Below are 23,962 nucleotides of genomic sequence, written 5' to 3' on the forward strand. Positions count from 1 at the left end.
CTCCCCCCTTTAACGACAATCCCCCCCTTTAACGACAACCTTCAAAATCATAGACAGGTTTCAGATATTACAGGCTAACAATGGAACCAAACGACCCATTCATCGGTTACCATTTGCATGTTTCCAAGCAATACAAGACCTTGTCTATATAAGACTCAAACTCACTGCAGATCCAGACATTTGAATTCAGAAAGCTTCCTGGAGAGCATTTGTTATTAGCTTCACTGAATATATATTCCAGATGTCTCAAATGAATTTCCTTTTAGTCAACATGAGCATTTCAGATATCTAAAATATCAGTCATCCTATCTAAAGTATAGATTCCAGATATCTGAAATGTAATTCTTACTATTACAAACGATGTCACATTTCCCATTCATGTGTATTGGGCTTTTTTCCCACATATCTAAAATAACATTCTTCCTATCTAAAGTAAACATTCTTCCTATCTAAAATGAATTCTGACGAGGATGAATTCTAATTTCAGATCTCCATAATAGAGTTACTGCTGGTAAAAATTATTATTTCAGGTATCAAAAATGAATATAACATTACAGATATCTAGAAATACAATTCTTGACATCTAAAATATATTTCTGCTAGTAATTCTGCTAGTAAGGCAAGGCAAATTTATTTGTATAGCACAATTCAGTACAAAGACAATGCAAAGTGCTTTACATGATTAAAATACAGGAAAATAAAACCGAATCAAAGCAAGTAGGAAAAAATATAAATAAAAGAAATAAAAAAATGCAGAAACAAGAAAGAACATTAAAAACAGTTGGACTAAAGAAAATAAAAAAGTTGGGCTTTTTGTAACCCTTCACCTAAAATCCAGTATAGTTAATGTTAATGTCTTTAAGTGCCTTAAGTAAAAGCTGTACAATTCATCCGCAAACATTAGAGTAAAAGTAGTAAAATATTTCTATGTTTTCCTACTTTTAGGTTCATCGGGCTATATTTGGATTTTATTTGAATCCCTGCTCTTTTTTAGGTACTTTTTGCAACCACGAGAAAATGGAGGGAAGTCTGTTAAGGTGGAGGACCTGGGCTCTCTGCGTCTGAACATCGTTTACACCGAGGACCATGTCTTCCCCTCCGAACACTACAGCCCTCTCAGAGATCTGCTGCTGCAATCTTCTAACGTGGAGGTATGTAAACACCGTTGCCTCGGCAGTCTCTGCTCCGTGTTTCTGTACTTTAACGCCACTGTCTCATCTTTTGAAACCTGTTTCACTCTGTCCAGCCTGTGTCAGCGTCCACTGCGCATATTTTGGGGGAGGTGTGTCGAGAGAAGCAGGAAGCTGCCATCCCGCTCGTTCGTCTTTTTCTTCATTATGGCAAAATAGTGCCTTTCATCGGCGCAATTGCTCATGCAGAAATCAACCGCACACAGTGAGTTATATTAACACAAGCGTGAGTTCGACACCAATATCCTCTTTCCTTTATGGAGAAATTGTTTATTTAGGATTGTAATGCATTTGGATGATATTATAGATTTAAGTGATTTTTCCCTTTTTTTTTTTTTTTTACAAATAGGGATCCAAACACAATTTTTCGTGGAAACTCGTTGACGTCTAAGTGTATCGATGAGACCATGAAGCTTGCTGGGATGCACTATCTGCAGGTTACGCTTAAACCCATCATAGACGAGGTATTAAAGGGCAGCAAACCCAACCATAAATGATTTCCTTCCCTTCGTCAGGAGATTACAAAGTATTCATGCCCTTTGAGCATTTTCACATTTTGTTCCAGGTAAAAGACAAACTTTTACCCTATTTGACCTTTTCTAATGGGCACATGAAAAAAAAAAATCAAAGATAGTTTACTGTGATAACACTAAATAAAACCCAGGAAGGCCGGTTGTCTACAGTAGCCCCCTTTTGAGTCCACCTGTGAATGTAAATTCTGCTCTGTGAAGGTTTGTTGGAGAACAATAGTGATAAAGCAGCATCACAGAGACCAAGGAACACAGCAGAAAAGCCTCTGAATAGATCATGAAGTTTTACCACCTATTATATATATATAATTGGAAGACATGATTTAACTGCAAATCTACCAAGACAGGAAAGCAAAACATAAAACACATAATCACAGAGGAGTCTGCAGACATACACGGCTCAGGTGGGAGAATCTCACCATCATGAAAGAGAGCAGGTTAGAAGCCAGTAAAGAAACAGTTTTTTAGCCACATGGAAGGAGTTGGTCTGGTTTTGGTCAAAATAAATCTTTTCAGCTTGGAACATGGTGGTGGTAGCATTAGCACAGACAGGAGAGCCAGCAGATGAGAAGGTGGAGAAAAAAACTAAATGTTTGAAGAAAACCTGCTGAAGGATCCAAAGAACTTTAGATTAAAAATTACAGCCAAGCCTTGAGGACCAAGGTTGGGACTCAAGGGCCCCTATACATCATTTTCAAGATGTTACAACAGTGGGGTTTGGCATTTATATGCAGAACTTCATAACATGCTCAGGATGTTTCATTTAGCTGAGTTGGAGCACATTCAAGACTACAGATCGTTAGGGCTGATTGAAAATGTATTCATTTGTTAGAATGGCTTCATAAAAATCTAGACCTAAATGAAGGATCTAGAGTAAGACTACGGTACTTTCTGTCCAGAGGGAGAGCTGTTGTACCTCAGCGATTGAATAATTTTTCCCTGCATCACAATTCTGTTCTACTTTGGGTTGATCTACCATTCTAAATGTTCGCATTATAGAAACATAGTTCAAGGGGCATGAATATTTATGCATTTAAATTTATCAGATCTCCAACCTTCTTTTTTCTTTCTCTGGGAGTTTAATTCCAGTCGTAGTTTTATACTGATGCCCTGCTTTGTATTTCCACAGATCTGCACAGAACACAAATCCTGTGAAATCGACCCTGTTAAGCTCAAAGAGTCGGAGAACTTGGAGACAAACCGGGTAGGAACCAGAGCTAGTTCAGTTTGTCAGCGTTCACTTCATCCCTGTCTGATCCAACCACTGTGACCCGCCTCCCCTCCTCAGGAAAACCTTCTGCAGTACGTGGACCGCATCTTCAACGTCATCACCACCTCCGGCGTCCGCTGTCCTACCGTCATGTGCGACATCTTCTTCTCTCTGAGGGAGTCTGCTGCGACTCGGTTTCAAGGTAAACTCTCTTCCAGAGCGACTTCCGAGATGTGCAGGAAAACTGGGAATAAGCCACAGGAAGTGGAGGGTAGTAAATAACAGGAAGTGTAAGATGGCCAAGGACACTAAGTCTACTTCACAAGAAGGAGTTTAATGTTTGCTCTCTGTCCCAAAACTGCTGAGGTGTTTCACACCAGCAATGGGATTATTTCATTAGCCTCTGTTGCCCCCTGTTGGGCATGTTGGGACACTACATTCAGTTGCTTTAGTACGCAACTGTAGCTTGTTTGTGCTTCGGAAATACTTTTAAGGTTAAGAAATGAAGAGACAAAAACATGTTTCATGTTTGTTTTTTCATAAACAAAACCTGCAAATTCAAATGTTTCCTCTGTAACCAGCCGACTCCATATTCACTAGAAACACTATCTGTTTTCAGTAAACAAAGCATAACCCGGTTCACAGCTTGTTCCTTCCCTTGAGACTGAAAAAGAAAAAAAAAGTGTGTAAGACACGTTATTTCCTCTTTTATCCAGTTGATCAAGATGTCCGATACACAGCAGTAAGCAGCTTCATCTTCCTGCGTTTCTTCGCGCCTGCCATCCTCTCACCAAACCTGTTTCACCTACGGCCCCATCACCCTGTAAGTTGGATATTTACTGCTAACACACGCTCTGTTTATAGTCACATATACGACTATAACAACAGCTGCTTAATGTGCTCGGTTAAAAAAACAAAACAATCGGACTTATTTTTTCTGTGATGCAGAATCAGGTGTCTGTTAAAGTGAAATATTTGGATCGGTTGGATGAATAATAAATCATATGGTTCTGTGTCTGTAGGATCCCGCCACTTCCAGAACGCTCACCCTCATCTCCAAGACCATACAGACTCTTGGAAGTCTTGCCAAATCTAAATCAGTGAGCCACTCTTCTCTGAAAGCATCCAACCGCCTCTCTTTAACGTCTTATTTTAGATTGTTTAAGACTCTTCCTGTCCATCCCCCCTTTTTTCTTTCCAAGGCTAATTTCAAAGAGTCCTACATGGCTGCATTTTACGACTTCTTCAACGAGCAGAAATATGCAGATGCTGTGAAGAATGTAAGTGTTCACCTTATTTTACGTTGGATGAGTAAGCATAGAAGAAGGTTTAATGGGTAGCGATTTGCATTTTATAAGTTTGTTTTAGCACTTTGATTTAGGTCTGGAGCTGTATGAAGTATAGAAAAAAAAATCCAAGCAAAGTTTTGTCATTGTGCTTTAGGGGATTACTGACAAAGACGTGAGAAATCCATAAATTTCAGTGAAAATGTAAAAGTATGACATGAACATGGTGAAAGGAATGCTGGGAATGTGTGGATACACTTTCACCTCATGCATCCCTCACTTTGCCTTTACAGTTTCTTGACCTGATCTCCACCTCTGGCAAATGGGATCAGAGGAGCATAGAAACACCGATCATGCTTAAGGAGGGGTAAGGAGATGCCTTCATGTTATTTGTAACTTAAAGAAAGAGGGGATTAAAAAGGTGGATGGATATAACCAGCTCAGAATATAATGTCAGATCCAAAGACGAGAGGGGAGAGAGGAAATGGAATATGGCTATGACTTCTAGAAGTAAACCCTTAATCAAGGCTAAGAAAAAAATGACTTAATATGTGGATTTTATAAAATTTTTAACAGCTTGCATCTTCAGTTTTATTGGAAAAACCAGAAGGTACAGCAGATTTTAGCTCTGATGATCCCCAGTATTGGTTAATTTTAAAATCTGAGGCGGGAAACCAATTATTTTCCATTGACACCTCAGTCGTTGATCGGTAATCCCTAAAAAGGTCAGAACCACATTCATCAGAAACCCCACCCTCTTGTTTTTCTGCTCCCGTCATAGGAGTGTAAAAGTCACTATAAAGAGGGTTGATGGGAAGGGGTCTAAAGCCCCAAAAGGCAGGTAAGAGCTTCTGCGTATACAAGCTTAGGCTTAGCCTTTGTGACCCCTCCCTGTATTTGCGCTGTGACTTTCCTCCAAAAGATTTTGTGTCCCACCATCCCCGTGTGCAAATTGTTAAGTTTATCCCTCTCTCTATACAAGCAACCATTAAAATCACTTTTTTCTATGATAGTGTCTATATTCAGGTTGTTAGCCGTTAGGCTGCTCACCGTAGAAAAAGGTGCAGTTGGCTCCGCCCCGCCCCTCTTGTTCCTCCTGACACGCTTGGCAGGATGGAGACAGCGGGGCTCGTTTCCTCGCAAACATCATCCTGATCTCATATCTGCCCACATCTGAATCCAGAGCATGACAGGAGGAGTCCCATCTGAACCAGGATCAGCTAGAGAGCTGGAGATTTTAGAATCCTGCAGCTAGTGTTCTTAGTTTGAGATATGCATTCATCCTGCTGTGAACTCTCCTTTATGCTACCATGTCAGTGGTTTTGCATGTTTTCATAACAGCCAGCTCACTATTAAACTTAAATTGCTTCTCGATAAATAATTAAAGCTCTTCCAATAAGGGTTCAAATGATCCCAGTAAGCAAAATTGTTCACTCCTAAAACAAACTAAGCAAGTGAAAAAAAAAAATTATGTGCTATTTCCTATATTTCCATAAGCCTTTATCTATTCAAAGGGCTGCATTACAATATACTTTTTCATAAACAGATATTCATATTGTGACAAATAACAACTTTAGGTTTGCTTTAAGATATTAAATGTCTTAAATTGATCAAAGCAGATTTTTAAAGACCAAAACACACTAAATAATTCCTCTAAAATATATTTCAATTTCAACACTAAAGGTATTGTGGAGGATTCTTTAAAAGACTTGCCCTCTCCACTTAAAAAATGCCCGTGCACGAGCCCATCTCTCCTCATGCACACCCTGTTTAAAATGTGCTGTTCTCAAAGCTCATACAAACTGACTGTGCCCAACTGCCTGCCCTAAATCCCTCAATCACTATATAGAGTGGGGACTATATAATGGACTTTATTGTGAATTCAGTTAGCTGACCGTTCAGACGGATGATTACTACTTTTTGCACCGTTGGTCACGTAACATCCACTGTGCGTTGCCTGCACCATCTTTGTTATTAGTCATTGCTGTTGGGTAGCGATGGTGGGCCGCTGTGACAGCAAATCCCATATCACAATGGAGAGCTCTCTACACAAAGCATTCTGGGATATATCTGCCCCTTCTGAGGCCTTTCTTTTCTTCTCATACACTTTGTAGACTCTTTCTCTCCTATGACCCTTAGCCATTTTCAAAGAACCGCGGTGAGAAAGTCGAGCTTCAATGCGCAGAAAAAGATAGCTAACTGGGAACGAGCACGTAGGACGGCTTTAAATAAACATATCACCAGGATGATTGACAATTAGGTGGACCACTTATTTAGATTATCCACCGGGGAATAAAAGATTGTCCTTTTACCTTATACCTTTAAATGTTAAAAGTGTAAGAAAGCCAAACGTTGCAGGTCTCTTCCAATTCTCCCATTTGTACCTCAGATAATAGTGCATCTCTGGAAAACTACATTTCAATTGAAATACTTGTCAAGTAAAACAGAACTCAGTCACTGTTTTGGAGGCTGAATGATACTTTAGATACTCTTTTATGGTAATTGTATAATTTCATATTTTTCTATTAATTTGGGGTTAAAATATGGAAAACCACTGATAGATTTTGTTCCCATCTCCTTTGTTGGACTTATAGATGATTTCATTTTGTATATGGGAAGAAAAAGGTGCTCGCAACATAGGAGTCTCTCAAATATAGATCATGAGTTTTCCCAAACTTTTTACATTAAACCTCTTATTTAGAATCCTTTAGCCTTTAGATAAACCAGTCGAAGCTCTACCTACAAAACCTTTTTGTACATTTTGTTCTAGACAAAGTTCCATTCATCACCCAAGATTCACTTTGGTGTTTTGTTTTGGGTTTTTTTTTTCCTCTCCATTTTTTTTCTGCAGATTTATGATAAAGAGAGCTCAGGGCAGAAACCGGTTTGGAATGAAGAACTTCAAGAAGAGATGGTTCCGTCTGACCAACCATGAGTTCACCTATCACAAAACAAAAGGTGTGGTCAGTGAGTTCCCCTGCAAAGATCTCAAATCGTCTCGTCATCTGTTTATGCCCAAGTGTGCCTTTGTGTTTGACTCAGCAGAAAAGGGGGGAGGGAGTGTGCAGAGCATGCACACTTATCGCACATCACCTAGAGGGCAATTTAGGTTACTCAGCAGGCCATTTGTTTGTACACCCTGACAACCGAATGAAACATCAGCCTATCTGAAACCGTACATTCAAAGTGAGGTTTTCACCCTAACAATAGCACGTTACACATAAATCTAAAAACCAGGAAAGCTAACGTAAAATGTGATGACCTAATAATCATTTCTGATTGTTGCTGTTTTTCTCATAAAGTCTTACATTTATTCATAATATCCCTCTTTGATTATCTTATTAGAATCATTTGAATTCCTCATAAACGTGAGGCTGAAAGATTTGCTAGATTCTGCTGAGCATTTCCTGTCTGATTGTGTTAACTGTTACCTCCAGGAGAGGGCGCACTATGCAGCATTCCAATAGAGAACATCTTGGCTGTGGAGAGGCTAGAAGAGGAATCTTTCAAAATGAAAAATGTGAGAGATGCACCTATTAGGAAAAAATGGCCCCACACATATGGATATATTTAGTGTTTAAATGTTCTTGCTATTTTTACCCCTTTCCTCCAGATGTTCCAGGTTATCCAACCTGAGCGAGCGCTCTACATCCAGGCCAACAACTGTGTGGAGGCCCGAGACTGGATAGACATCCTGACCAAAGTCAGCCAGTGCAACCGCAAACGCCTGAGCACCTACCATCCTTCAGCCTACCTCAACGGACACTGGCTCTGCTGCAAGCTGTCTGCAGACACAGCCCCGGGATGCACGCCCTGCACCGGGTACACAGAGCGTTCAGAACATCCAGAAACAGGTTCGTCCCATTTTTATTTCCATCTCTCCCTCACAACGTATTTATGTGTTCACCCAATCCCAGCGGCCTACCAGCGAACATCCAGCTTGACGTGGATGGAGACAGAGAGACAGAGAGGATTTATTCCCTCTTCAGCACATACATGACCAAACTGATCAAAATGCAAGGTCAGGCCCTCACACCCCCCTCCCTGTTTTCTACATCCGCGTTTGTAACATTACTGTTTTTCTTACCTTGGTTCTCCTTGTGTTTGTGAACCTCCTGTGCAGAGGCCTGCGGCAGTAAGTCCGTGTACGACGGACCCGAACAGGAGGAGTATTCTACCTTTGTCATAGATGACCCCCAGGAGACGTACAAAACCCTGAAGCAGATCATTTCAGCTGTGCAGACGCTGGAGCAGCAGCACACCAAGTACAAACGGGACAAGTTCAAGAAGACCAAGATAGGCAGCCAGTATGTGCTTTGGATCATTTATTCTGTTAACATAAGCTTCATTGTGTCCCTTTAAATACATTGGCTTCTCTCGTAAAAGCTGCATAAATCCTCTTAAAATACATTGATCATCTAGCTGTAATATGGCAGAGAGAAAACTGGAATATATATAGAGAGAAATATGTTATTAGTTCATTTATTTAAGAAAAGATAACATTTTAATATCTACTTTTTTTTAATGAATGTAACTAAAGCATTTTTTATTTATATCTTGGTATTTAAAGTTGATCACTGTCTCTGGGATTTTTTTAATTTAAAGTTCATGACTTCCTCTGGCTAATGGGATAAAAATAGAAAAGCCCTTCACATGAAAAACAAAAACAATACGAAAGGCTTTCTATCTGTTAGGTAATCAGAGTGTACTTACCATTCTTAGCTAGCAGGGGGTGCTATTGTACAAGTTTTTGTAATCTTTTTAAACAGTTCAGCTGTGAATTCAGATAAATCTCTGAGAACTAACTCACATCTGTATATTTCAGATTTCTGTGCATGTTTTGTGCTCTGACATGTCCACTTAAAGTCCGGACTATCTCTGTCTTCCCAGGGAGCATCCTATCGGAGACAAAAGCTTTCAGTGCTACATCCGTCAGCAGTCGGAGAACACCACCTACTCCATCTAGCAGCAGCTCTGCATATTTGTTTTCTCCTCTGCCCAGAGCCAGCATTTTTTTTAACCTCTATTGGGATAAAACTCAACTCCAAAACAGCCCAATTTGTTGTGCCGAGTTGAAAATCTGTCTTTTTTTTTCTCTAAATGAGATTTTTTTCAAAGAACAGGTGCATCCAAGCCAAATATTTCTTTAAAGGCACCTCTGAAGCTGTTTTGGCACAACAGTTCCCTGATTTTACTGATCTGTTCAGTTTTAAGGAACGTCCTGCCAGAGCTAAAGAGCTGCGTGGTGTAGGTTGAACTTTCTTCTCCGAGGGTCTCTGAGCGTATTTCTGCAAAATTTGGAGAAACTGACCTCCAAACAGTAGAAAGAAAGAAGCGATGGAAAATTTGAGATATACACCACAATGTCCTGGCGTCCTGTCTGCGATGCAATGAAAGAACAAAGTAAGCATTTTTTCCTTGACACTTTTGATGGTGACCAACACGCACTTTAATGGCCTCCAGATCCATGGATGAACAAACCTCTGCACAATTTCAACATCTGCTTTTATCTCCTTTCTTTTTTTTTTTCTTTTTCAAAAGAAATTCCTCGCATTTCACCTCTGTTAGACCAAGCCGAAGAAGGAAGAGAAGACTGAATATTTTTTCTGCTTTGGGTGATTTTTGTTCCCTTATGCACTTGTTTTTGATTTCTGTCTTTTTTTTTTTTGTTTGTTTGTTGCTGTTCTGTATTGTCTCAGCTCCCCCTGTGAAGCTGTGGGTGTCAAGGGGGCAAAAAGAAGAGATCACTGGGACCAAGATAATCTGAAAGCGGCTCAACATTAGCTGTGCATTCTTACTCCATGCTCCATTAGATCTTTCTTTTAATCTTTTCCGTCAGAACGGTAAACCCGGTTCAGCTCAGATTGGTCCGACGTGTGACCCAAGTATCCGTGTCTTTAGCTACTTACTCAGAGTCTTTGTGTCCTCCAAAATAATCTGACTACATCCCCCCCATAAAACCTTTTTTGATGTGTTTCATTAATTAGCTTGTTTGCTTATTCTCCACAAAGTTACAGGTTTTCAGCAAAGTATGTTGGTTTAGAGGCTAAGATGTTGGTTCAATTGTCTGTATTTAGCAGTTAGAAAAACGAAAAACTTTTAATGACTAACATTTATGTTGTTTTACCTCAGAACTTGGTCTTATTATGGTAATGGACTAAGGAAGTTTTGCTTAAACAAAGTCAAAAAATGCAATAAGAGCCGTTAACAATAGGATTTGGTTTATTTCTGTAGTTCACCAAAACAAATTTTTTAATTGAAGTCATTTCTTGGCTTTTTTTAATATGCAGAGGAAACATTTAGGGCCGGATTTATCAAGATCCAATTTTGCGTGCAGTAATTTGTGATCGCAAACTGGAATTTTGCGCGAGGGGCGTAATCATGGTTTGTGGGTGATTTAACAAGAGTGATTGCATAACTCATGGCAGGTGCAAAACTGTTGGAGACACCCTATTTAAATGATGGTTTTGCGCGTTTTGTGGTTTGCGGCAAATTAGTTGGTACAAACTAGTGCATTAAGAAATTTTTATCTTACAGTGACACCCCCACCCCCTCCCAAAAAAAAAAATAAAATAAAAAAAAAAAAAATATATATATATATATATATATATATATATATATATATATATATATATATATATATATATATATATATATATATATATATATATATATATATATATATATATAAAAAAACTTTGGCAACCTTTATTCCCTAAGGTGGTATGTGGCTGAATTTCTACTTCACTGCCGTAAAAAAAACAAACAAAAAACAAAACAGGTGGTTTGTATTGGCCTGTAAAAAAAGGCACATACCAAATGGCTCACAAGAAGTGACTGTGGATGAGATTACTGCGCGTACGCATCCCCGCAGCATTGGCATGTTGCTCCACAGGCGCAGGGGGGAGGTCGGGGTTCTCCATTAGGGTGTCAGGGCGACATGGCAATTAGAACGTTGGACAGCACTTCTGAAAAACGAGATTGGGAGATCCCAGCTCTCGCTGCAACCGTACGCTGGAATGACCCAGATGCAAAAAAGTGCAACGTTGCAAGGAGTTTTGTGATATCTGGTATTGCGTGGGTCCTCCTTGTGGCTGGTTCCAAATCCATTCGGAGTTCTCCCAACAGCTCCAAAATGGCAATGCTGGATAAACGATATGTTTTGATGATCGTTTCCTCGTTCATTCCAAAAATAATCACACGGAGTGAAAAACTGCGTTCTCGGCGTCTCCTTGCTTCATTTTGATGTCTCCTTCTTGCGACAATAACCGCTGCCATGTGTGCGCAATTACGCATACAGACCATTTGCACCTTCTTTTGAAACGTGTTAAATATAGAGTCAGATACCGTTAGCAAAATTGCTTTCAGGTTTGATAAATCACTTTGCGAGTGCTAAATTAAAATATTTACATGTTCTCCTCCCACAAGACGCACTTTTGCGTGTGAACGCCCCATATTGCATATTCATTGCAGAAAAAGTACTAAATGGATAAGAGGCGCTATTTAGCACGTTTTAAAGACCAAATCCTTTTAGCACGCTGTTCATAGATCAGTTTGTACATTTTTTAGCGTGCGCAGTGAAATAGCTCACGTTTTTATACACGCAAACCTTTGATAGATCCGGCCCTTAGTCTTCCCTGATTGTTTTATTACCTGATTCCTGGTCTTTTTTTTTTAGCTGCTTTAGAAAAGTTTTTGGTTATAATCCAGCTATAACCCTAAGCTGGATGTCTGTTTAAATCAATCTGAGAGCGATAATCTCTTGTATAACTATAGGCCCAAAAAAGAATTTGAAATCAGAAAAAAAAAAAAAAACAAGTGAAAGAATCTCTAAAAATTCTCCTTTATCTTCTAAAGAACACATTCTTTAGAGAACAAAATAACATTTAACAATATTTGACATTTAACCATTTTAAGAATTTTTTCCCCCCATATTTTATCAACTACTTAAAGTATAAAAAGAAATAAATAAAAAAGGTGGATCAGAAATTTTCTTTTTTTTTATTCTACACAAGTAGCTTTCGGGGTCCAACATTTAGAAAATAATATCTACATAATGCCACATTGAAAAGAGATCAGCAGAATAATTAAATTAAACAGCATTTGGAAGCATTTAGCACTTGTAGCTGGGCATTCACTAAAAAAATCACTTATTACATTTATTTATCGCTGGAATGTTCCTTTAAAACCAATGTAAGTGTTAAAACTCAAACAAAACTCCATTTTTCTCTGGTTTGTTCAGTGCCGTCTTCTTCTGATTCAGATGCTGCTGTTGTTAGGATCCACCACCAGAGTAATCTTCTGACAAACTGCATTAGGAAAGAACCCAGAAACCAGACTTGTTTCTGGGTTTATTGATGCCATTTGGGTGTAATAAAGACAGTTCAGAAGATGATTACTTCGAGTTGCTTCACCTGCAGCCCAATCTAATGCTGCTTTGACTCTGAGTAGGTGGCTAAAGTCAGGTTACTCATTAGAGCGTTAAAAGAAAATGTGTTTTCCTTCACCTTTAGTCCAATTTATCACAAGCTGTAACTTGAACATGGTGGAGCTGATTTGTGTTGCCATAAAGCTGAAGTCCTTCTTCTCGGTGGGTCCTCTTGGAGATCTCACCTTCTCCTCGTCCCTTTATTGAAGTAAATATTTTCTTTGCCCATTCCACATAGAAAATGTCTGCTGTGAATCTTACCGCTCAGAATCCATGGAAGGTACAGGGTTTATTGTTCATGCCTGGTTCATTCTGTCGCCAAGACAACCACTCTGACTTAAGCTCTCATTATTGCCAAACCAGTGCATACGAAGTCTAGCTGTAGCCATGATGAACTTTAAAAAAAATTAAAAAAAAGAAGCTTATTTTGTATTTTCTAAATCTCACTTTATGTATATTTAGCCTCACCGGTGTTCCCGTTGATACAGGATCCCAACCCGTGCCAGTTGTGATTTTTCTAAAAATCAACTTTTTAAAAAGCAATCAAAAGAATATTATTTAGATATGTTGTTGTTGTTTTTTTCTTTTATATTTTCTAACTCAGCTTAAACTGTTTTAAAAACAGTTAACCACTTTTCAAATAACGTTCTTCTCTTTGATGAACACGATGACTTTCAGGAAAACTTCTTGTTTTCTATCTTGTCATACACAGACCTTGAGCTGAATGAGTGTGTGTGTGTGGGTGTGTGAAACTTTGTGGTGTTTTGATGATAGATTTTATTGCCAATTAATTTAAACCTTGTGTTACAGATCATATATATAAAAAATAACCACTGCCAGCTGTCATACTAAAGACACTATTACCCCACTTAGCCTGATTTTTGTGTTTTATAGTTCACATGAAAAAAAAAAAGTCCTTTGCAAATAAATAAATGATTCCATGTTAAATATTCCCTCCTGAACAGTTTTTCCGCCTTCAGTTGCCTATTTTTTCCAAAGTGTATGAGAGTCATATTTATTAGGGTTTTCCAGTAAAATGTCTGCAGAGGTGGTGCAGTGATGGCAGTTACGGTAATGCCTCCTCCTCTGCCTCGAAAGACCCCTCAGAAAAAAAGAAAGAAAGCAGGGATTAAAATATGCAATAAAGATGATATGCAAAAATACCACAAATCAATAGTTCACATCTGCTGACCTTTTTTTTTTTTTTTTTTTTTTTTTGCAGAAAAGGCCTCCATTAAAAGAATGATGTTATAAAGGGAGAACAGTGTATTTTGTACAAATATTTTAAAAGTATTAAAATAAGTGTGTTTTAATGTGTACATACAAAAGCTGAGTGAATGGTGAAAATGTGATGTTTTTATTTGTTTGTTTTTTTCCCTGAATAACTAAATGAATACAATCTTAATGTAAATATGGTGTCTGCTTCATTTATTTGTAACTTTCATGCCAAACGCTGGGTCATGTTTTTTCGGGTTTGTTTTGTTCTAAAGATTTTGATGTTTTTTTTAGTCTTTTTCTCTTAAGCTATAAACAAAGGGTTGCAATGATTCCACATCCGCCGTGTTTCACAGATGATTCCTGGCTCGTAAATATGGTCCTCATTAAGCCCTCACCTCCCAGAATAACCCCTGCCTGTTCTTTGAACCGAAGATATTACTACATTAGTTTAATTTCCCTTTACTTTTAGAAGTAAATCTCTTGAATTGCCCTTGTACTGAGCTACACTTTATCTGTGTTCGATGTTTATCTTGGATTAGTCATCTGAGGGAATTCATTAACCTTAATTGCACAGTTTATTCGGTAAGAGGGCAAGGTGCTATAAGGGTATGAAGACTGGTTGATGATATCTTGTTTATTTGGTATAATTTTAAAAAGACTTCTGGCCAAGTAATAGTGAGAACTGTCTGTCACACACAGCCTTACTCTTTCTTTGACAATCAAGTTAATTAAAGTAGTCGAACAATCAATTCCACAATTAATCAAAAATAACCACTCACCCTCAGGCCGAGAAGTTTTAGTATTAATCAAATACATTAATTAAACTTTTGTTTTGCACCTTCCTTAAGATTTGGCTTTTTACTCTTTGAGGTGTTGGACTGATTTTATCATCTGAAACGGCAATAAATGTTATAATTGCACTTTTTCCAGGTTTGATGTTCATCTTCTACTTTTTGCATGTTAAACATGCATTTTTGTTGAATGTGCTTAAATCTTGAATAATTATAAGAACACAACAGATAAACAGCTCAGTAAAGAAATGAACCTGTGCAGCATTATAATTCATGCAGTCTAATTTTAATGACATTGCATTTCATTTAGGTCACAGCCTTTTTTGTAAGCTTGATGCAGCCACTTGGAAACGATCTCAATGGTCTCTTTGGAATGTTTCTGCTTCGAACCATGGCTATGAAAGCCTAACAAGGCGATGGAAATAAGCAAAAACCTGCAAAAAAAGACACATTTCAAGAAAAATTAGGCCTTTGGTTTGTCTTTTGTTTTTGTTTTTTTATCTCAACTAATCAGTTTTGTTAAAACAAATTATTCTCTGGGCAAAAGAGAAAATAGAAAATAATTTTGGCACATTACCTATATCAGGCCAGCAAAAGGAGCAAGTTAAGCTCCACCTGAGGGACTCCAAGATGCAGCTCATGACTCACGCACATCCTAAACTTTCAAAGTAAGAATCACTCGTTTGTTTCATTTCCACAAATTAAAAATACTGGAAAGCTGTTGCCAGAAGGTGTGCTGTGTAATGTACTCTTTCCCAGCTTAAGGCATGCTGTAACCCAGTCTTGTTCATGACCAGACAGTCTCTGGTTATCAGGAATTATTTTTTTCTTTTTCTTTCCTTTCGGTTCTATAAAGTCAGTCATGAGCACCACCACACCTTTCACCTTTACCTGCAGCTGCTGCGGACTTTCTTTGTTTTAGTGTGCAGAAACTTGATATGAGATGACCTGAAGAAGAGATCACCACCATCATCCAGGTAAGCCTGTTAAAACTGTTTAACTAATCAGCCTTATAAACTATTAACATTAACTTGAAAGAGGAAGTTTCCCTGAGCTTTCTATACCACGTTTACAGGGAAGCTCTTCTGTCATTAAATCAGAAAAATTTAATGAGAACCTGGAAATCGATCATTAATAAAACTGAGACCGTCTTCTTAAGAATAGATAAAGACACAAAAAATCTAAGAACAAAGATAGTAAAGCTAATTCAACTCTACAAGTCTGAGAAGTGTAAGGAAGGAGGGCTTTGTAGCTGTATTTTAGATATAAAATCTGCTTTATTCCAAAAAGGGAAAAAAGGGAGGATGACTTTAGTTTTGAAACCTTCTGGATTCATCACAAGAAGTAACATTAAAGAAAGAGTTAAGACACCTTACTGTGAACTCATTCCCAGTTTCAACTGAAGGAAAAACATAATACAAGAAAACTGTTGCTGTTTCAGCAAAAGGATCACCCAGACAAGCAGGATCATACATGCTTCCTTGATCTTTAGTTGAAGATGCAGGGGAACATGGAGGTTGCAAATATGGGAGCTATTCTGGAGGTGGAAGTCCAACATTAAAAACAAACAAACAACAAAGTTAAAAGAGCCAGTAATATGTTTAATGCTCAAGCACAAACTGAAGCCCCATTTTCTGCTTAAGGGACAAAGAGATCATGGGGGAGTTTGTAGGCGGTTTTTGTTAATTTGCCTACAGGTTAAGTTTGAACTCTTGCTCCTGGTTGCTCTTTTTGTTTTGTTTTGTTTTTTGAAGTCTCTAACAAACTGGTTCCACTTTGTGAGTTTAAAATCTGAATACTAATTTCTTTCCCCATTTTATGATTTGAATCCAGTGTAGACCTCTCAACATTTCTAAAATATTGAAATAACGTCATTTAAAAATATGAACATTTGATATATATTGAACAGACAGACAAAATATTTTGTGAACACAGCAAGGGTTGATGTCCTTTAAAACATTGATATGAAGGAGATCTTAGGACACCACCGGTGGGAGCTTATTTTGGCTGGATTTTAAAGTCCAAAAAGTACATTATGAACTGACCTGAAGAAATTTACCGGTAGTTAACGGATAAATCTGAGCTGGTTGTGTGCTCTTTACTGATTTAAACGAGATGTGAAGAAGAGCAATTCTTTTGGCTTTGTACTAAATTCATGTTACTTCTTCAACATTATCAGTGCCTAGCTGGTTTCAGAGTTAGAAACTTGATTTATTGTGAATCAGAACGTTTCTATTAAAATGGTCTGGGCTAAATCTAGGGTTGTTTTTCTGTATCCCTGGCCGACCAAACAAATGAGGGCAGTTTTCCAAGTTTTTTTTAATGAAAACCATGAGTGCATGTCCAAAACCTTTACCAAAACCTTAAGACTATAAGGAGAGGGATGGAGTTGGAACTGGGGAGTAAGGGAGTCCAAATTGAGCTCAAAAGTCTAGTCAGAGGATTCTTCCACTTACCAAACAAATGTGTTACTACTAAACTGCAAATGCAGGGCTGTAGGGAAAAAACTGCACCAAAGAAAGTTAACAGCTTTAAAAGCCTTTAAAGACAATTTAAAAGACCCTAAATTCCAAAACGATTGTCATGAAAAAACAAAGACATTGAGGCATGTCAGTAGACTGTGATATTTTATTAAACTTAAACAACAAAACTTATTTTGTGAAAAAAGTGTTACAATTGCAAATAAAATATGTTTCCATCCCTAAAGCCAAAATGAATCCAATTGAGAATAGATTATCTCCTTGGCTGCCTTTGGGGATGGATGCTCTGCAACACGCTGCACGACAACTAATTTAAAAGTGCATCAACAAGGCTTTCAGAAGCACAAACTACTGGAATATGTCACAGCAACCTGTCAGGCAACATTAGGATGGTTGATGATGACAATAAATCACAAGTAAACAGCTAATTACATGAACAGCAAAGTTGTTTAAAAGGACATACAGTATGTAGTGCTGCATTTACATCTTCTACAAGACTTAAAGAGGGTACTCTGTCACTTAGCCTTGGCAGTCTTGGTCGTCGTACTAGGGGATTCAGTTTGGTTATGATCTGCTGTCGTAGGTCAGCCGCCCTTACGTTTAGTGGGCTTGTTGGTGTTGGGGCTGGGGACCCAATCTCTGTGTGTTGGGATGATGATATCTCCCTACTGACCTGTTGTCCTGACTCCTCCTTGCTGCAGCATGTCAGTTGTACCTCATCAATTTCTAGTTGTGATAGGAGCTGCCGTTTGCGGATGTTAGAACACTGAGTTAGTAGTTGTTTCTTTGTCAGTGTCGATGATGGTTGTTGGAGCTGCCATAATTCCCATAGTCTCTGCATGTAACCTCTCTCACTGGGGACGCTGTATAGTAGCATTTCATCAGTACCAAGTTTTCTGCTCTAGTCCATCTATGTCTTGTTCCAGTAGCCAATTTGTCATCAAGTTGCCCTGGTTCCCTAGCAACGCGGACCTTGTTAACCCGGGCGACGTCCGAGCCGGTATGGCTCTTGTATTTGCGGTATCACTCATGCCTGAGGTAGGCCACTAAGCACAAAGGACCTTGCCTAAGGGTCCACCTGGATGTCCATGCCGGGAATCGAACCCCGGTCACCTGTGCCGGAGTCGTATATATATATATATATATAAATATATAAATATATATAAATATATATATAAATATATATATAAATATATATATAAATATAAATATATATATATATATATATATATATATATATATATATATATATATATATATATATATATATATATATATATATATATATATATATATATATATATTATTGCAAGCAACGAAAAACAAAGCATCAACAAAAACTACCTGGAAGGCCAACCATTGTTTTCCACAGTTTTTAGAAAAAATGTAAGAGCAGTGCTTGCTCTGTTGTTTGTTGCAGGCTCCAGGTACATTATCTGTAAAAATTAAAGGCAAACATGTTAATATTGCACATATACTATATAACCACAAAAGGAAAACATGTCATTATGATGTACCTTTCTGGAGAATCCATCTATTGCTCCAAATATGACAATGTTATACCTTTAAAAGAGAATTTTACAACATTCTATTCAATTATGTTCATAGGAAACCCAATATCTTGGTGAAAAAAAGAAATGTTACCTTATAAGCTTATGATTTGTGTCTATATGTACTAAGGACAAAGGATGTGGTACAGAGTATGTCCTTCTGACGATGCACCCTCTGCAACATTCTTTGTAAAACTCCAGCTCCATCAACTCGGTGCCTTGAGTCTTTGATCCGTTCCCACTGAACTCTGTGACCCTCTGCTTGAAGGCAACCCTTTACCATCCGATATCCAGCATTAGGTAATCTGTTCTTTATTGATAATACAGCATTGTCAAGTTCGCTGTCAGATAAATTGCTGTAGGAAGATCTTGTTGATAACCCAAGCTCACACATGCGTCTGAAAATAGTAGATATGCTGACTCTGTGCAGGTTTGAAATACAAGACACTGGTAGGGCCATGTCTATTAAATGGACCAAAAGGTCTTCAGATACTTCTAATTTGGGTCGCCCTCATCCACTAGAAACTTCCATGGTAAGAACACAATGTTCTTCATGAGAAAGGGTGCCATGGATCTTTCTTTGAAGGGTTAAAATACAATCCACAACATCCATGGGTATATCAAGAACAGTTGATGCAGATGTTAAAATAAACACCTCCTGATTTACAATATATTGGAAATAATCCAAATCTGTCATGTTCGGATTAATGTGTCTAACCCACATGCAGAACACTCGGAGGCAGAAGAAAAGTTCAAAGATTTATTTACAATAAATGTACACAGTTTGATCAGATCCAAGAGTGGGCTTGACTGGTCACGAGTGGGTTCACTGCTGTTCAGGAGTGGAGCAGAGCTGCAGAGGGGGGGAATCTTGAGGGTCCAGAGGTTGTCGGCAGGCTGAGGGCAGAGGCGGAGGCAGAGCTTACAGAGTGCAGGCAGATCACAGATTGAGTTTCCTTCCAGTATTCTTCTGAGAACGAGCAGACAGATCACCGGCAGAGAAACTCTCCAGAGTTTCAGGTATTCAGGCAGGATCAACCTGGGAAGCAGAGAGGAGGAAACGGGATCAGGTTTGGTTCACAAAAGTCAGAGATCACAGACAGGCAGGTTGGCTCAGGCTTGCTAATGCTAAGTTCAGACCGGACGCAGCAAAAGCAGCAAAAGCAGCAAAATAGCGTCTGCTGCTTCCTTTTTGCTGCTTGTACCAGTTAGTTCTGACGCGCGGCTGAAGCAGCTTTGCTGCTCTGCCTGCGCGGTGCAAAAGTGGCTCTGATGCGCGTTGGGCGGAGCTACTCTATCCTTTCTCTGCCTTGCAGCTATATTTGCTGTGATCAGTGGGAATAAAGTAGTTTTAATATGTTTTTAAGTGCACCAGAATAATAAAAGCGAACATATTCTGCCGGCAGATGTATGCATTTTAAGTTAATTATGCGTTAATAAACTGTTTCAGAGGAGTGATCAGAGCGGTCTGTGTCATCAGCGCTGTGTCTCTCTCCCAGCCAGCTCCCAGATCAGCTTATCTGATTGGTTGACGCGGCGCGTCGCACAGCAAAAAATTAAAATTTTCCATCTCGAGCAGCAACGCGTTTGTGGCACGTCACGCGCGTCAGATGCTTAAACACACGCCCGAAGCGCTGCACCTGCTGCTCAAAATGCGCCGCGGGATCTTTTGCTGCGCCTTGACGCGCGTCAACCATTGACTTTGCATGTAAACTCGCTGCTTCTGTCGCGCCTGCTGCGTCCGGTGTGAACGCAGCATAACCGTTACTGGCAAACACTCTGGCACTGGAGTGAAGCCTTCCGTCTCTTTAAGTACAGATCTCCTGATGAGCAGATGGGAGACAGGTGGTGTGGTCGGCTCAGGCTCCAGGAGATCTCGTACGCCCTCTGGTGGTCCTCCATATTTGTGGCGGTAATCAGCGGTGTCAAGTAACGAAGTACAAATACTTCATTACTGTACTTAAGTACACTTATCAGGTAACTATACATTATTCCATTACTTATTTTTCTTCCTACTTCTGACTTCTACTCATTACATTTTCACACAAGTACCTGTACTTTCTATTCCTTACATAAAAAAAAAACAAACGCTAAAATATTCAGACACCCATGGCAAAGTATCTTGTAGTGACAGATTTAAACTGGGAAACGGTTGAAAGTCAGATGGGAAAACGAGTTGGACCAATAACTTAAAGATAAATTAGAAATCATGAGGAGTAGTATTTGTTATTTATTATGTTGGGTTAAATAAAATAGTTCAGAAAGTTATAATTTTATGTTTTATTTATTGGGGGGGTTAGTCTTATTTTCTGTTTCCTCCTTTAACTGCATATCAGTTGGTGTATGGAGGACCAGCTCTACCATATTCAAAGATAAATAAATGCTCAATAAATTAATCAATTAATTGATTAATTATGTTCAGACCGCAAGCAGCAAGAGCAGCCAAAAAGCGTGCTATGCGAAGTTATGCTAAGTTCAGACCGCAAGCAGGACATTTTGCTGGGGACATTTTGCTGTGCCTTGATGCGTGTAAACCATTGACTTAGCTTGTAAACTAGCTGCTCCTGCTGCCTCTGCTGCTTTAGGTGTGAACCAGGGTTCCCGCGGTCCTTAAAACGTCTTAAAAGGCAGTGAATTCTTCAAAATAAAATTAAGGCCTTAATTGGTATTAAAATGTCTTAAATCAGTCTTTCGTAGGTCTTAATTTTTAAAACATCATAAATAGGTTTATTTTTATTATGATTTATTTGTGTAATCTAAATAAAACGCGCGAAACACAAACCGTCAAAATGGAGTTACCGAGAAACAGCTGGTATTTCTCAGTTTTGTTCCACCCTTGTCTCTGCAACGCCTCCTCTTATCACCAAATCAAACATACTAAGAAAACAATACAAAGAAAAATTGCTGCAAAAAAGACTTAGCATGGTTATGTTGTGGCTTTAAAACTGATTTGTTTTGTTCCCTGCAAAAACAAAGTTTGTGAATTCAGTTAAATAATTGTTAAAATATATCTGTCATTTTTGTGTTTTTAGCTTTTTTCCTGTATGGGAAGCTTTTCAAAATTTGAAACATTAGTGCAGTGGTTTATGTTAAAATAAACCTTTGGGTTAAGTTTTCGCAAGAGGGTTTTTCTTGTGTTTCTTGTGAATTTGGTCTTAAATTTTTATTTCAAGTGGCATTATAAAGTCTTGAATTTAACTTGCCTTATGCTGTAGGAACCCTGTATTAAGCATCTTTTTTACATTTTTCAATAACCTTTGCTATGTGCACTTTTCAGGATAATTTTTCATCGAACCACACTCCTGCTTTACTCTTCCTAGCTCCTGATTATATAACTTCAGTTTTACTTCTTGTTTTCTTTTCAGAGTAAAAAGAAAAACTTTTGTTTTTTCAATCAAAAATTTCAAACTCCTCTTGCAATACCATTGTTCAATCTTATGAATTGCTTTCTGGACTTTCCCTACAATAAATTTTATATTCCTTCCAGGTTTCCAAATATCTCCATCATCAGCAAACAAACAGCATCCTAATTTATTTTATATATCTTTGAATGCATCATTTATCATGACTGAAAATAAAAAAGGACTTATAATACTACCCTGTGGAGTTCCATTGTCTATTTCATTTTTCCTTGAAGAACTCTTATTACAGGGATTCCGCGGGTCATTAAAAATCATTAAGTCATTAAATTATAATTTTTTTAATTTTTTTAAGGCCTCAATTGGCATTAAAATTCATTAAATGTGATTACCATGGCATTTAAAATGCTTTATAAAAAAAAAAGGGGTGAAATATATCAGATTTAACTGGTTCTACGAGAATGGGAAAATGCTCATTTCAACATAAGTGGCTGGAAAACGAGAAATTCGGGACATGGCTGTAGCCTGTCGATGGTAAAGATTAAAAACGATTTGGCCCTGTTTATAAATATGAGAGTAATGGGTACTTATTGATGGCATTAAAATGATTTGTAAGAGCATTAACAGAGCATTAAATTAGAGTTCCTCCTTCCTGTATAAACCCTGTATTAACTCTTACTTGTATTATACATCCTGTTAAAAAATTCTCATCCAATGATAAATTCTTCCACAAATACCCATTTTTCCCAACTTAATCATTAACCCGTTTTTCCACATCATATCATACACTTTTTCTGTATCTGAAAATACAGCCAGAACACTTTATTTACTTTTTCTTCTATTACCTTATGTTGCAAACAAAGAATCGGATCAATAGTGTTCCTTCCTCTTCTAAAACCACATTGATAATTGGACAAGTATCCCTTGGATTCGACAAAATAAATTAATCTTTCATTTATTATTTTCTCCGTAATTTTACTCAAACTTGATGTTAAAGCAATAGGTCTATAGTTTTCTGGTTTTGAGACATCTTTACCCGATTTCGGTATTGGAACCACTATAGCCTCTTTCTAACTTCTCGGCAGTATTCCATATTCTGGATGGATGGATTAATGGATGGATGGATGGATGGATGGATGAATGGATGGATGGATAAAATGATAGAAAGGGAGTGTGTCCAGAGTGATCTCTTTTCAGGAAAAAGAACCAGAGAGAGAAAGCTTCAAGGTGCAATCACATAGGTTCCATTAGCAGGTATAAAAAAAAAAAGGTTCTTGTTGCTTTTAAAGTTACCGTCCCATTGAGGATGAATATTTAGATTAATGTTTTTTTTATAGGAAAACCAGAGTACCTGGAGAAAACCAGTTAGATGGATGGATGGATGGATGGATGGATGGATGGATGGATGGATGGATGGATGGATGGATGGATGGATGGATGGATGGAAGGATGGATGGATGGAGGGAGGGAGGGAGGGAGGGAGGGAGGGATGGATAGATGGACAGATAGAGAGATAAAATAATAGAAAGGAAATAGGACAGAAGAGGGAGGGAAAGAAAAATATATCTATATCTGTTGTGTGTATTACAAAATCTATGTATAACTTCACTCGGTAGAGTCACTAAGCTGCCTAAAGTGTTTTTTGGCACAAGACACAACAATTTCGAGATAAAGGCTTGGTTCTTTATCTGAATACAAATAATCCAGTAAACTGCATTGGCGGTTAAACAATTGATTAAGCTCTATTAAAATCACAGTGTCACAGTTCGCTATCTTTTCTGGGTCCACATCTAACAGCGCTGAATCAATTTCTGACCACAATTTACAAAACAACCGTTCCTCTATGTATTCAAATACCTTCTGACTGCAGATCATTCCTGATTCTCTGATGCTTTTAGAAACAATATTCCTGACAAGCAT

The 23,962-nt window shown here is 38.2% G+C and overlaps 1 protein-coding gene and 1 long non-coding RNA gene across 2 annotated transcripts in view; both read left to right on the forward strand.

Annotated features, from left to right (window-relative positions):
- rasa3 (RAS p21 protein activator 3) overlaps nt 1-10,641 on the forward strand; it is a 56,351-nt gene extending 45,710 nt beyond the window's left edge. Inside the window, exons 10-24 of the mRNA XM_038283889.1 lie at nt 995-1,151; nt 1,247-1,395; nt 1,540-1,654; nt 2,850-2,924; nt 3,009-3,132; nt 3,647-3,753; nt 3,953-4,030; nt 4,133-4,210; nt 4,510-4,583; nt 7,068-7,174; nt 7,654-7,736; nt 7,830-8,038; nt 8,134-8,237; nt 8,340-8,523; nt 9,107-10,641. Of these exons, the coding sequence (XP_038139817.1) occupies nt 995-1,151; nt 1,247-1,395; nt 1,540-1,654; nt 2,850-2,924; nt 3,009-3,132; nt 3,647-3,753; nt 3,953-4,030; nt 4,133-4,210; nt 4,510-4,583; nt 7,068-7,174; nt 7,654-7,736; nt 7,830-8,038; nt 8,134-8,237; nt 8,340-8,523; nt 9,107-9,182 (1,720 nt within the window). The 3' untranslated portion in view covers nt 9,183-10,641. The remainder of the gene's footprint in view (nt 1-994; nt 1,152-1,246; nt 1,396-1,539; nt 1,655-2,849; nt 2,925-3,008; nt 3,133-3,646; nt 3,754-3,952; nt 4,031-4,132; nt 4,211-4,509; nt 4,584-7,067; nt 7,175-7,653; nt 7,737-7,829; nt 8,039-8,133; nt 8,238-8,339; nt 8,524-9,106) is intronic.
- A 4,857-nt stretch (nt 10,642-15,498) lies between these two features.
- The window catches only part of LOC119782745, a 43,994-nt gene continuing 35,530 nt past the window's right edge, over nt 15,499-23,962 (forward strand). The window contains exon 1 of the long non-coding RNA XR_005280704.1: nt 15,499-15,630. This is a non-coding gene — a long non-coding RNA (uncharacterized LOC119782745). The remainder of the gene's footprint in view (nt 15,631-23,962) is intronic.

Source organism: Cyprinodon tularosa, unplaced genomic scaffold (genome assembly GCF_016077235.1).
Source record: "Cyprinodon tularosa strain WSP-4 unplaced genomic scaffold, ASM1607723v1 ctg197, whole genome shotgun sequence".
In the NCBI taxonomy this organism is placed as follows: Eukaryota; Metazoa; Chordata; class Actinopteri; order Cyprinodontiformes; family Cyprinodontidae; genus Cyprinodon; species Cyprinodon tularosa.